At 44.9% G+C, this 15,863-nt stretch overlaps 2 protein-coding genes across 5 annotated transcripts in view; one reads left to right on the top strand and one right to left on the bottom strand.

Annotated features, from left to right (window-relative positions):
• The window catches only part of LOC138643509 (uncharacterized), a 1,192,186-nt gene that overhangs the window by 979,764 nt on the left and 196,559 nt on the right, over positions 1-15,863 (bottom strand). The window lies entirely within an intron of this gene.
• LOC138643214 (multiple epidermal growth factor-like domains protein 6) overlaps positions 1-15,863 on the top strand; it is a 191,545-nt gene that overhangs the window by 7,965 nt on the left and 167,717 nt on the right. For all 4 annotated transcript variants that reach the window (XM_069732065.1, XM_069732063.1, XM_069732066.1 and 1 more), the window contains exons 2-4: positions 4,829-5,006; positions 15,208-15,330; positions 15,714-15,854. In XM_069732065.1, the coding sequence (XP_069588166.1) occupies positions 4,829-5,006; positions 15,208-15,330; positions 15,714-15,854 (442 nt within the window). The remainder of the gene's footprint in view (positions 1-4,828; positions 5,007-15,207; positions 15,331-15,713; positions 15,855-15,863) is intronic.

Raw genomic sequence — 15,863 nt, 5'->3', positions numbered from 1 at the left:
TTGAATCGACACGCTCAAATAGGACTGCACTCGGGTGACATCCGAGTGCAGCCAGATTCTTACAGCATCATACAAGCGCTGAGTTCAGGCCGCTAAATGAGTTTGATCGACAATACTGAAGTTGTTCAACGCTTGTTTCCCGGCCTCTTTCCACGGTCTGAGAAAGAATGATGGGGACAGAACGATCACTAAAGATCACTAACCGATCCCCATACAGTATCATGTTATCAGCAGCACATCTACAGTTTACACCGGCGATGTGCTGCTGAGAAGAAGGATTTTTGTTCTGGCAAAAACAATCTGAATATGCAGCATTTTATTTGTTTAGTAAAATACACCCCATAGTCCTCCATATATTATAATGTGCACCACAGTCCTCCATATAGTATAATACACTCCCCAGAGTCCTCCATATATTAAAATACACTGTTCAGTCCTCCATATAGCATAATACACTCCTCATAGTCCTCCATATAGTATAATGCACCGCCATAGTCATCCATGTAGTACAACTCACTTCCCATAGTATAATGCACCCCATAGTTCTTCATATAGTATAACGTATTCCCCATAGTCCTCATTACAGTATAATGCAGCCCACATATAGTATAATGCAGCCACCACCCTACAGAATATAATGCAGCCACCCCAGAGTATAATGCAGCCAAGCCAGAGTATAATGCAGCCCCCTCATAGAGTATGATGCAATCACCCCTCAAAGAATATAAATATAATACAGCCCCCCATAGAATATAATGTAGCCCCGAATAGAATATAATACAGCCCACCTCCCAACAGAATATAATGCAGCCCCATCAAAGAGTATGATGCAATCATCCCTCATAAAATCCAATACAGCCCCCCATAGAATATAATACAGCCCACCTCCCCATAATATATAATGTAGCCCCCCATAGAATATAATGCGGCCCCCATAGTATATAACACAGCCTCCCCCATAGAATATAATATACCCCCATAGTGTATAGCAAAGCCCACATAGTATATAGCACAACCCACATAGCACAAGGCGCACAGTAGTATATAGCACAGCCCACATAGTAGTATATAGCACAGCCCACATAGTAGTATATAGCACAACCCAGCACAGCCCGCATCTCTCCTCCCCTCCCCCCCCTCGAGTATGGCCCCACAGTCCAGTAAAAAAAAACAATACACTCTCTCCGCCATCATTGCATTCAACTGAACTGGCGTCATAGATGCCGGTAAAGTTGAATGCGGCGGCGGCGCTGGTCGGGGGAGGGGGGGGTGGTGGTGGCTGAGTCGGCGCGCAGCGGCCCACTACTGGCACTGGCCCTTCTGGCATTTGCCCGATGCCTCCAGGTCAGAATATACCCCAGCTGCTGTAGATCAGGCAGCGCACAGGGCCCCAGGCAGCACACAGGGGCCCCAGGCAGCCCACAGGGCTCCAGGAAGCACACAGGGCCCCAGGTAGCGCACAGGGCCCCAGGCAGCACACAGGGGCCCCAGGCAGCGCACGGATCCCCAAACAGCACACCGTGCCCCTGGCAGCGCACAGGACCCCAGGCAGCCCACAGGGTCCCAGGCAGCCGACAGGGGCCCCAGGCAGCACACAGGGGCCCCAGGCAGCGCACAGGGCCCCAGGCAGCCCACAGGGGCCCCAGGCAGCGCACAGGGCTCCAGGCAGCCCACAGGGGGTCCCAGATAGTGCACAGGGGGGCAGAGACAGTGAGCAAGGGGGTAAGAGATAGCGCGCAAGGGGGGAAATAGACAGAGTGCATGCCCCCTGTGCGCTATCTGGGACCCACTGTACGCTGTCTGGGACCCCCTGTGCGATATCTGGGGCCCTGCTCTTGAGTATATCACTCAATCCTAGTTTCACATTTGTGTACAGCCATGCGCATGCGTACGCTCTCAATGAAGCCTTGACCACTGCTGTGCCCCGCTGGTTAAGCTCCGCCGACGTTCTTTTGACGGTGCTGCAACCCGCAGCGAAGGCAACAAGTTTGATTTTCTTGCGTTCACCGAATCGTCAAAACAATGCATGCGGACTCAAACGCAAACATCCGCAGGGCCTGCGCACCCAATGATAAACATAAGGTACGCAGGCCGCATGTGCACCTGGGCGGAGCTTAATTGGCGGGCGCGACAATGGGTGGGGCTTCACTGAGAGCGTACACAGCCGTGCGCAAATGTGAAACTAGCTTAAGATGTCTAGGGCCCCTGTGCGATGTGCGATGTCTGGGGCCCCATGTGCTGCCTGGGGCCTTGTGCGCTTCCTGGGGCCCCTGTGCGCTGCCTGGGGCCCTGTGTTCTGCCAGGGGCCCCGTGTGCTGCCTGAGGCCCCTGTTCGCTGCCTGGGGCCCCTGTGCACTGCCTGGGGCCCTATGCGCTCCCTGGGGCCCTGTACTCTGCCTGGGGCCCTGTGCGCTGCCTGGGACACTGTGCGCTGCCTGATCTACAGCAGCTGGGGTATATTCTGACCTGGAGGGGTATAATCTGGCCTAGGCCACTTTAACCCCGGGTATATTCTGGGCGGGGGGTTAAACTGGCCTGTTACACCGGATTCATAGATTACATAGTAACATAGTTAGTAAGGCCGAAAAAAGACATTTGTCCATCCAGTTCAGCCTATATTCCATTATAATAAATACCCAGATCTACGTCCTTCTACAGAACCTAATAATTGTATGATACAATATTGTTCTGCTCCAGGAAGACATCCAGGCCTCTCTTGAACCCCTCGACTGAGTTCGCCATCACCACCTCCTCAGGCAAGCAATTCCAGATTCTCACTGCCCTAACAGTAAAGAATCCTCTTCTATGTTGGTGGAAAAACCTTCTCTCCTCCAGACGCAAAGAATGCCCCCTTGTGCCCGTCACCTTCCTTGGTATAAACAGATCCTCAGCGAGATATTTGTATTGTCCCCTTATATACTTATACATGGTTATTAGATCGCCCCTCAGTCGTCTTTTTTCTAGACTAAATAATCCTAATTTCGCTAATCTATCTGGGTATTGTAGTTCTCCCATCCCCTTTATTAATTTTGTTGCCCTCCTTTGTACTCTCTCTAGTTCCATTATATCCTTCCTGAGCACCGGTGCCCAAAACTGGACACAGTACTCCATGTGCGGTCTAACTAGGGATTTGTACAGAGGCAGTATAATGCTCTCATCATGTGTATCCAGACCTCTTTTAATGCACCCCATGATCCTGTTTGCCTTGGCAGCTGCTGCCTGGCACTGGCTGCTCCAGGTAAGTTTATCATTAACTAGGATCCCCAAGTCCTTCTCCCTGTCAGATTTACCCAGTGGTTTCCCGTTCAGTGTGTAATGGTGATATTGATTCCCTCTTCCCATGTGTATAACCTTACATTTATCATTGTTAAACCTCATCTGCCACCTTTCAGCCCAAGTTTCCAACTTATCCAGATCCATCTGTAGCAGAATACTATCTTCTCTTGTATTAACTGCTTTACATAGTTTTGTATCATCTGCAAATATCGATATTTTACTGTGTAAACCTTCTACCAGATCATTAATGAATATGTTGAAGAGAACAGGTCCCAATACTGACCCCTGCGGTACCCACTGGTCACAGCGACCCAGTTAGAGACTATACCATTTATAACCACCCTCTGCTTTCTATCACTAAGCCAGTTACTAACCCATTTACACACATTTTCCCCCAGACCAAGCATTCTCATTTTGTGTACCAACCTCTTGTGCGGCACGGTATCAAACGCTTTGGAAAAATCGAGATATACCACGTCCAATGACTCACCGTGGTCCAGCCTATAGCTTACCTCTTCATAGAAACTGATTAGATTGGTTTGACAGGAGCGATTTCTCATAAACCCATGCTGATATGGAGTTAAACAGTTATTCTCATTGAGATAATCCAGAATAACATCCCTCAGAAACCCTTCAAATATTTTACCAACAATAGAGGTTAGACTTACTGGCCTATAATTTCCAGGTTCACTTTTAGAGCCCTTTTTGAATATTGGCACCACATTTGCTATGCGCCAGTCCTGCGGAACAGACCCTGTCGCTATAGAGTCACTAAAAATAAGAAATAATGGTTTATCTATTGCATTACTTAGTTCTCTTAGTACTCGTGGGTGTATGCCATCCGGACCCGGAGATTTATCTATTTTAATCTTATTTAGCCGGTTTCGCACCTCTTCTTGGGTTAGATTGGTGACCCTTAATATAGGGTTTTCATTGTTTCTTGGGATTTCACCTAGCATTTCATTTTCCACCGTGAATACCGTGGAGAAGAAGGTGTTTAATATGTTAGCTTTTTCCTCGTCATCTACAACCATTCTTTCCTCACTATTTTTTAAGGGGCCTACATTTTCAGTTTTTATTCTTTTACTATTGATATAGTTGAAGAACAGTTTGGGATTAGTTTTACTCTCCTTAGCAATGTGCTTCTCTGTTTCCTTTTTGGCAGCTTTAATTAGTTTTTTAGATAAAGTATTTTTCTCCCTATAGTTTTTTAGAGCTTCAATGGTGCCATCCTGCTTTAGTAGTGCAAATGCTTTCTTTTTACTGTTAATTGCCTGTCTTACTTCTTTGTTTAGCCACATTGGGTTTTTCCTATTTCTAGTCCTTTTATTCCCACAAGGTATAAACCGCTTACACTGCCTATTTAGGATGTTCTTAAACATTTCCCATTTATTATCTGTATTCTCATTTCTGAGGATATTGTCCCAGTCTACCAGATTAAGGGCATCTCTAAGCTGGTCAAACTTTGCCTTCCTAAAGTTCAATGTTTTTGAACTTTAGGAAGTTGTGCTGATCCTCTTTATGGCCTTCGCTTCTTTGCTTTATTTCACAGGTATCCGATGTCCACAGTACCAGCCGGCCCGGGCAGAGCGCCCACAGCCCCCCGAGGCAAAGCGCCCACAGCCCCCCGGGGCAGAGCACCCACAGCCCCCCGGGGCAGAGCACCCACAGCCCCCCGGGGCAGAGCACCCACAGCCCCCCGGGGCAGAGCGCCCACAGTCCCCTGGGAGGTGAGTTCACATCTGGAGCTTCAGCTAATAGACTATAAAAGTGTGACGGGATCCATCGCTGTCGAGCTGCGGCTGAGAAGTCTAACTGCAGTGCTCAGGTAGTGTCATACAGCGCCCACATAGTGTCGTACCACACCCAGGTAGTGGGTGCACAGATATTGTCATACTGTGCCCAACTAGTGTTGTATTTCACCAGGTAGTGTCGTATTGTGCCCAGGTAGTGTCGTATTGTGCCCAGGTAGTGTCGTATTGTGCCCAGGTAGTGTCGTATTGTGCCCAGGTAGTGTCGTATTGTGCCCAGGTAGTGTCGTATTGTGCCCATGTAGTGTCATATTGTGCCCATGTAGTGTCGTATTGTGTCCAGGTAGTGTCGTATTGTGCCCATGTAGTGTCATATTGTGCCCATGTAGTGTCGTATTGTGTCCAGGTAGTGTCGTATTGTGTCCAGGTAGTGTCATATTGTGTCCAGGTAGTGTCGTACCGTGCCCAGGTAGTGTCGCACCGTGCCCAGGTAGTGTCGCACCGTGCCCAGGTAGTGTCGTATAGTGTCCAGGTAGTGTGGTATTGTGTCCAGGTAGTGTCGTATTGTGCCCAGGTAATGTCCTATTGTGCCCAGGTAGTGTCGTATTGTGCCCACGTAGTGTCGTATTGTGCCCAGGTAGTGTCATATTGTACCCAGGTAGTGTTGTATTATGTCCAGGTAGAGTCGTATTGTGCCCAGGTAGTGTTGCACCGTGCTCAGGTAGTGTTATACAAAGTTTATATTTTGAATATCAATTTGACCTGTGTATCACCCTTTGTTCTTTTTGTGTATTTATGTAGCATGATGATAGGTCTATACCAGTCCTCTATATATACACACATGGTCTTTCTGTGTAATTGGTGCTTCCCAATCCCCTGTCCAAAACACTGGCACAGATTCCTCCTGCCCTGCACCTATCATCAGGGACTTCCAAATCCTTGCCCTAGCCCAGCGTTCCCCTACCCCAGGCCTTGGAATAAAAGAGAACGTATGCAGCCAACCACCCACAGGCCCAAAGGCCAAATGGGCACATTTCCAGGCAGCTTGCCATGGAAATGTTGCCATTTAGGCTGGTACACAAAGAGTATTTCCGGCGGCTCATGGCGGTAGCAGGCCCTCGTTACTCGGTGTCTAGTCCCCACTTTTTCTCCCGATGAGGCATCCTTGCTTTGTACCAGTACCAGTTTACCAATGCACTTAGTGGCACTGTCCAATTAAAAACCATCACGTGGACAAGCACTTGTGGAACATTGAGGAGGCTGGGTCGAGTACCACCCTGGCATGGCATATGTGCCCCAGATGCCCAGGATTGCTGGCCCTATATCTATCAGGGTTTCCTCCTACAGCAGTTCTTGCACTCCCTCCTGCTCCTCCTCCATCTCTGATGTGCCATTTCAGAGCACATCGTCCACATCAGCCAGAAGCTCTGCAGCACTGCCTCAGCGAAGCGGCAACAGGCTCTGCTGAAGCTAATTTGTCTAGGAGACAAATCGCACAATGTGGCATAGTTACTTAAAGGAATAACAGATCTGTGGTTTTTTTACCACTGAACCTCCAGTCAGGTATGGTCGTGTGTTATAATGTGCGTAACCTGGTTGCGGCTGTGAAGCTTGGCAGGCTCACACATGTACCATGCTTGGCCCACGTGCTCAACTTAGTAATTCAGCAGTTTCTGAAACATACCCAGATTTGTCAGAGCTTCTGTTCAAGGTACGCTGCATCAGCTCCCATTTCTACAAGTCGGCTACAGCTGCCGCCACTCTCACAGTGCTGCAGCAGCGCATAAGTGCCAGCTCACCGACTGGTGTGCGACGTCACCACGCGCTGGAGCTCCACACTGCATATGCTGGCAAGAACTAACTTCAACATGCCCACCGGTGTTCTGATCAGTCTTCACACATAACAACTGAAGAGTGGGCATAGATGTCTGACATTTTTTTAAGTTCTCCAAAACTTCAAGGACTCCACAAAGATGGTGAGCGACGATGACAACATCCTGCCTCTGTGCCTACTTAAACAGTTGCTGCTCACAATTAAACATGAAGCTTTGCATGTGGACCAGGTGGGGATGGAGGAAGACATGACACAGAGTGATTGTAGGTTACGTTACACCCCAGGGACCTGGTTGTCACAGTAGCATTGCTTTCCTCATGGGGAGAGTGATGTCATGCTTGAAAGCGAGGAAGGATTCCTTTTATCAGGTAACCACAAAGCACACAAAATATTCACACTCCAGGCTAGAAGGGGGAGCCCTGATCCAATTTGTGGGTGGTTCATATATATATATATATATATATATATATATATATATATATACATATATATATATATATATATATATATATATATATATATATATATACATATATATATATATATATATATATATATATATATATATATATATATATATATATATATATATATATATATATTCTGGTCTGGAGGGAAAGTTAGTTAGTCAGTAGAGAGTTGGAGAAGGCCAGAGAGGAGCTTGTCATGGAACATCAGCTGAGGCGGGGCTGGTAAGAAAGGAGTGTAGCTGAGCAGACATGGGAGTCTGCAGCTCCTGGCAGAAAAAGAAGGAGAAGAGCAGTCAGAGGGACTGGAGGAGCCATGTAGCCATGAAGGTGCTGCAGCTCCCGGACAGAGAATACAGAAGGCAGAACAGTGTGTAGTGAGCGTGCACGAGAGCGAAGCACAGGAGAGTGACAATTGGGAGGACAGCTATGACTGGGCTACCTCCCTGGCAGAGCGCAGACACCAGTAGCCGGAAGACCGAGGTTGTAAGGGCCTCCAAGACTTACAGCAGAAACCGGCAGGAAAGCTGGACTACGTCACCTGTGCGCCCCAATACCCAGGAGACACAGTGGCGCATCGTGATAGAGACCCTGTAAAAAAGGCTTGAGCCATCTGTCATACAGGTTTGTGTCCAACCTTGACAGAAGCCATAGGCAGCAAGGGACTACAACATCACCGCGCTAGTACGAAGGCTTTTAACTCCATCTGGTAAAGGGGACTCTGAATTCGCTTCCAAGCCAGCCGGACTGTTCATGTACCGGTAATCTGGTGCCCTGGACTGTGGCAGCCTGAAGTCTTCAGTAAACCAGGTAAAGAGACTGCAAACCTGTGTCCTCCGTTTCTTATTGAACCACTCACCATCTCTATCTACACATCGGGAGCCCTGGGAAAGTTATACCTGTGGGAAGTTATACCATCTTAGCTGCCATAACATCACCCCAGAGGGCCCCTGTCGGTCCCTTCTGACCGAATTCCACATGTGGCATCACGAACACAAACTTTATTTCATTAAACCCCTTAAAAACTTTCCCTTTTACTTGGGCGCCCAGGGGCACGGACCGGGTCGCCGCCACCGTGACATCCCCTTTAAGTACCGGACTTGGTACAGAGTACCCCACGGCCCTTGCGGGCGTCTCAGTTATTTGTAGCCATACCTGCCTCATCTCGTCTACTCAGCGCCACTTAGGTAACAATGAGGAGGATTCTTAGGATGAGGAAGAGGAGGAACAGGAGCTGGTTGATAGCGCAAAAGAGCGTAGTAGCCACACAACCTTTGTCCTGTCTCTCAAATGTGGATGAGCTGAGGAGGGGAATGAAGAGGAGGAGATGGAGAGTTGCCGTAATGGTGGAGACAGTATTGGCTGTATGGAGACTGTATGGAGCTTGGCACATATGGCCAACTTTATGTACCGCTGCCTTTCCCGTGACCCTTGTGTTACATTTATCTTGGCCAAAAAAGAGTATTAGTTGTTCACCCTGCTAGACCCACGCTACAAGGAGAACTTTGCATCTCTTCTTCCTGAGGTGGAGAGGTCTTCAAAAATGGTGGTATACCAGAAAGACATTGTGGAAAATATGTTGAAAACAATGCTAGCGGCAGGGGGCACGCTTCCTTGCCCAACCAAGGAGGAGAGGCCAGGGAGACACAAAGCAGAGGCAGGGGTACACTGTTAGACGCCTGTGCCAGTTTCATGACACCAGCCCAGTGCCCAGGGACTGATGACAATATCTAGAAAATATCTTTAAAGAAAAGAATTACATACCATTATATGTGCGATCGTGCTGCAGCGCTGCCGCCAGTCTGCAGAAGTCTGTTCCCTATTACATTGAGATCTGAGGTTTTATCTTTTGTTTACACTCTAAAATTTTATTTTGCTCGTGCAGCTGCTGCTTGACATTGACCACTGCTGCTTACCTTCCTTATATCTGTTGTCCTGCAATCCCCAAGTTAATTCTATTTAAACAGTATATATGGCGCCTACTTACTGTATATTGCGTCCATATAGATGCCATATAGTGTCCATGCAGTTCCCATATAGATGCCATATAGTGTCCATGCAGTTCCCATATAGATGCCATATAGTGTCCATGCAGTTCCCATATAGATGCCATATAGTGTCCATGCAGTTCCCATATAGTGTCATATTGCGTCCACATAGTTTAATATTGTATTCACGTAGTGTCCATTGTAGGGGTTCACTCTCCCGGGTAGCCACTTGGAACACAAAGCCACAAGGTTCTTCATATCACACATGGAATAGAATATGGTTGGTCAGTGCTGAAGACAAGACCATAAACATCAAATCCCGGCCTTGTCCAGGCGCTAACTGAACAGCACAGACCCCGGCCCCGGCTCCGACACAGAGAACAGCCATTGTCCATAGCAAACACTGATACTTGCAGACTGGTGCACACGACCTGTGCAGACTCTTCTCAGAGATTCTGGCTGGTGTCTCTCCAGCTCCAACACGGATCCGCTCTGCTCAACTTCCCCAGCAGACTGATCAGTGAACACACGGCCTGGTCCTGGTCATACCTATCCAGGTGACTAATCAGGACCTATTGTGCCTTGATTTAACCCTAGGCTACCAGGCTTTGCTACACCATATAGTTCCATATTGTGTCCATATAGTGCCATAGTGACCATATTGTGTCCATATACAGTAGTGCCATATTGTGACCATATAGTGCCATATTGTGACCATATAGTGCCATATTGTGACCATATTGTGACCATATTGTGTCCATATAGTGCCATAGTGGCCATATTGTGTCCATATACAGTAGTGCCATATTGTGACCATATAGTGCCATATTGTGACCATATAGTGCCATATTGTGACCATATTGTGACCATATTGTGACCATATAGTGCCATATTGTGTCCATATAGTGCCATAGTGGCCATATTGTGTCCATATACAGTAGTGCCATATTGTGACCATATAGTTCCATATTGTGTCCATATAGTGCCATATTGTGACCATATTGTGACCATATTGTGACCATATAGTGCCATATTGTGTCCATATAGTGCCATAGTGACCATATTGTGTCCATATACAGTAGTGCCATATTGTGACCATATAGTGCCATATTGTGACCATATAGTGACATATTGTGACCATATTGTGACCATATTGTGACCATATTGTGACCATATAGTGCCATATTGTGTCCATATAGTGCCATAGTGGCCATATTGTGTCCATATACAGTAGTGCCATATTGTGACCATATAGTTCCATATTGTGTCCATATAGTGCCATAGTGACCATATTGTGTCCATATACAGTAGTGCCATATTGTGACCATATAGTTCCATATTGTGTCCATATAGTGCCATAGTGACCATATTGTGTCCATATACAGTAGTGCCATATTGTGACCATATAGTGCCATATTGTGCCCATATAGTGCCATAGTGGCCATATTGTGTCCATATACAGTAGTGCCATATTGTGACCATATAGTTCCATATTGTGTCCATATAGTGCCATAGTGACCATATTGTGTCCATATACAGTAGTGCCATATTGTGACCATATAGTGCCATATTGTGCCCATATAGTGCCATAGTGGCCATATTGTGTCCATATACAGTAGTGCCATATTGTGACCATATAGTTCCATATTGTGTCCATATAGTACCATAGTGACCATATTGTGTCCATATACAGTAGTGCCATATTGTGACCATATAGTGCCATATTGTGCCCATATAGTGCCATAGTGGCCATATTGTGTCCATATACAGTAGTGCCATATTGTGACCATATAGTTCCATATTGTGTCCATATAGTGCCATATTGTGTCCATATACAGTAGTGCCATATTGTGACCATATAGTGCCATATTGTGACCATATAGTGCCATATTGTGACCATATAGAGCCATATTGTGACCATATAGTGCCATATTGTGACCATATAGTGCCATATTGTGTCCATATAGTGCCATAGTGACCATATTGTGTCCATATACAGTAGTGCCATATTGTGACCATATAGTGCAATATTGTGTCCATATAGTGCCATAGTAGCCATATTGTGTCCATATACAGTAGTGCCATATTGTGACCATATAGTGCCATATTGTGACCATATAGTGCCATATTGTGACCATATAGTGCCATATTGTGACCATATAGAGCCATATTGTGACCATATAGTGCCATATTGTGACCATATAGTGCCATATTGTGTCCATATAGTGCCATAGTGACCATATTGTGTCCATATACAGTAGTGCCATATTGTGACCATATAGTGCCATATTGTGTCCATATAGTGTCATAGTGACCATATTGTGTCCATATACAGTAGTGCCATATTGTGACCATATAGTTCCATATTGTGTCCATATAGTGCCATATTGTGACCATATTGTGACCATATTGTGACCATATAGTGCCATATTGTGACCATATAGTGCCATATTGTGACCATATTGTGACCATATAGTGCCATATTGTGTCCATATAGTGCCATAGTGGCCATATTGTGTCCATATACAGTAGTGCCATATTGTGACCATATAGTTCCATATTGTGTCCATATAGTGCCATATTGTGACCATATTGTGACCATATTGTGACCATATTGTGCCATATTGTGTCCATATAGTGCCATAGTGACCATATTGTGTCCATATACAGTAGTGCCATATTGTGACCATATAGTGCCATATTGTGACCATATAGTGACATATTGTGACCATATTGTGACCATATTGTGACCATATTGTGACCATATAGTGCCATATTGTGTCCATATAGTGCCATAGTGGCCATATTGTGTCCATATACAGTAGTGCCATATTGTGACCATATAGTTCCATATTGTGTCCATATAGTGCCATAGTGACCATATTGTGTCCATATACAGTAGTGCCATATTGTGACCATATAGTTCCATATTGTGTCCATATAGTGCCATAGTGACCATATTGTGTCCATATACAGTAGTGCCATATTGTGACCATATAGTGCCATATTGTGCTCATATAGTGCCATAGTGGCCATATTGTGTCCATATACAGTAGTGCCATATTGTGACCATATAGTTCCATATTGTGTCCATATAGTGCCATAGTGACCATATTGTGTCCATATACAGTAGTGCCATATTGTGACCATATAGTGCCATATTGTGCCCATATAGTGCCATAGTGGCCATATTGTATCCATATACAGTAGTGCCATATTGTGACCATATAGTTCCATATTGTGTCCATATAGTGCCATAGTGACCATATTGTGTCCATATACAGTAGTGCCATATTGTGACCATATAGTTCCATATTGTGTCCATATAGTGCCATAGTGACCATATTGTGTCCATATACAGTAGTGCCATATTGTGACCATATAGTGCCATATTGTGACCATATAGTGCCATATTGTGACCATATTGTGACCATATTATGACCATGTTGTGACCATATTGTGTCCATATAGTGCCATAGTGGCCATATTGTGTCCATATACAGTAGTGCCATATTGTGACCATATTGTTCCATATTGTGTCCATATAGTGCCATAGTGACTATATTGTGTCCATATACAGTAGTGCCATATTGTGACCATATAGTGCCATATTGTGACCATATAGTGCCATATTGTGACCATATTGTGACCATATAGTGCCTTATTGTGTCCATATAGTGCCATAGTGGCCATATTGTGTCCATATACAGTAGTGCCATATTGTGACCATATAGTTCCATATTGTGTCCATATAGTGCCATATTGTGACCATATTGTGACCATATAGTGCCATATTGTGTCCATATAGTGCCATAGTGACCATATTGTGTCCATATACAGTAGTGCCATATTGTGACCATATAGTGCCATATTGTGACCATATAGTGACATATTGTGACCATATTGTGACCATATTGTGACCATATTGTGACCATATAGTGCCATATTGTGTCCATATAGTGCCATAGTGGCCATATTGTGTCCATATACAGTAGTGCCATATTGTGACCATATAGTTCCATATTGTGTCCATATAGTGCCATAGTGACCATATTGTGTCCATATACAGTAGTGCCATATTGTGACCATATAGTTCCATATTGTGTCCATATAGTGCCATAGTGACCATATTGTGTCCATATACAGTAGTGCCATATTGTGACCATATAGTGCCATATTGTGCCCATATAGTGCCATAGTGGCCATATTGTGTCCATATACAGTAGTGCCATATTGTGACCATATAGTTCCATATTGTGTCCATATAGTGCCATAGTGACCATATTGTGTCCATATACAGTAGTGCCATATTGTGACCATATAGTTCCATATTGTGTCCATATAGTGCCATAGTGACCATATTGTGTCCATATACAGTAGTGCCATATTGTGACCATATAGTGCCATATTGTGCCCATATAGTGCCATAGTGGCCATATTGTGTCCATATACAGTAGTGCCATATTGTGACCATATAGTTCCATATTGTGTCCATATAGTGCCATAGTGACCATATTGTGTCCATATACAGTAGTGCCATATTGTGACCATATAGTGCCATATTGTGCCCATATAGTGCCATAGTGGCCATATTGTGTCCATATACAGTAGTGCCATATTGTGACCATATAGTTCCATATTGTGTCCATATAGTGCCATATTGTGTCCATATACAGTAGTGCCATATTGTGACCATATAGTGCCATATTGTGACCATATAGTGCCATATTGTGTCCATAGTGCCATAGTGACCGTATTGTGTCCATATACAGTAGTGCCATATTGTGACCATATAGTGCCATATTGTGACCATATAGTGCCATATTGTGACCATATAGAGCCATATTGTGACCATATAGTGCCATATTGTGACCATATAGTGCCATATTGTGTCCATATAGTGCCATAGTGACCATATTGTGTCCATATACAGTAGTGCCATATTGTGACCATATAGTGCCATATTGTGTCCATATAGTGCCATAGTAGCCATATTGTGTCCATATACAGTAGTGCCATATTGTGACCATATAGTGCCATATTGTGACCATATAGTGCCATATTGTGACCTTATAGAGCCATATTGTGACCATATAGTGCCATATTGTGTCCATATAGTGCCATAGTGACCATATTGTGTCCATATACAGTAGTGCCATATTGTGACCATATAGTGCCATATTGTGTCCATATAGTGCCATAGTGGCCATATTGTGTCCATATACAGTAGTGCCATATTGTGACCATATAGTTCCATATTGCGTCCATATAGTGCCATATTGTGACCATATAGTGCCATATTGTGACCATATAGTGCCATATTGTGTCCATAGTGCCATAGTGACCGTATTGTGTCCATATACAGTAGTGCCATATTGTGACCATATAGTGCCATATTGTGACCATATAGAGCCATATTGTGACCATATAGTGCCATATTGTGACCATATAGTGCCATATTGTGTCCATATAGTGCCATAGTGACCGTATTGTGTCCATATACAGCAGTGCCATATTGTGACCATATAGTGCCATATTGTGACCATATAGTGCCATATTTTGTCCATATAGTGCCATAGTGACCGTATTGTGTCCATATACAGCAGTGCCATATTGTGACCATATAGTGCCATATTGTGACCATATAGTGCCATATTGTGTCCATATAGTACCATAGTGACCATATTGTGTCCATATACAGTAGTGCCATATTGTGACCATATAGTGCCATATTGTGACCATATAGTGCCATAGTGACCATATTGTGTCCATATACAGTAGTGCCATATTGTGACCATATAGTGCCATATTGTGACCATATAGTGCCATATTGTGACCATATAGTGCCCACACATTTTACTATAGATCACTGACTTCTGCTTTATTCCCAGATGTTGATGAATGCGCTGCTCTGACGCCCCCTTGTGGTCTGGACGCAAATTGCACCAACACGATTGGATCATTTATCTGTCGCTGTCATCGGGGTTTCCTCCAAGGACCATTTGGCTGTGAGGGTGAGGAGGACCCGGCTGTATTATTATGTTTTACTACACGGTATAATCTACAGTGTTCCTGACATCTGAGATTTGGTCACTGCTCCATACCTTACCTGAGTCACTCATTATTGGACAGTGGAATATTGTCTATTGCTCCCTGTTATCAGCCATTTCTGGCCAGGGAGAGGCTGAGGAGCAGTCAGGGAGAGGGTAAGCATTGGGAGTTATTTTCATATAATACTTGGTGCAGTAGATACATTGATTCTCTGTAATATATCAGAACTTTAGGGCGACCTACTGGCATTGATCACAGGACAGTAGAGATCTCTAATCAGTAGGTGATGGGACAAGTTCCTGCCCATATGGGATCACTGAGCAGACCATCTTCTGGCTCTTTCCAGATGTGGATGAATGTCAGGTGGCTGAGATCACCGGGCTCCAGGCCTGTCCGCCACACTCCACTTGTCTGAACACCATCGGGTCCTTCAGCTGCAGCTGTGACAAGGGCTTTGTCTTTGGCTTGGATGGAAAACATTGTGTCGGTGAGTACG

Source organism: Ranitomeya imitator, chromosome 6 (assembly GCF_032444005.1).
Source record: "Ranitomeya imitator isolate aRanImi1 chromosome 6, aRanImi1.pri, whole genome shotgun sequence".
NCBI classification, from domain to species: Eukaryota; Metazoa; Chordata; class Amphibia; order Anura; family Dendrobatidae; genus Ranitomeya; species Ranitomeya imitator.
This window is presented reverse-complemented; position numbering and strand designations above follow the sequence as displayed.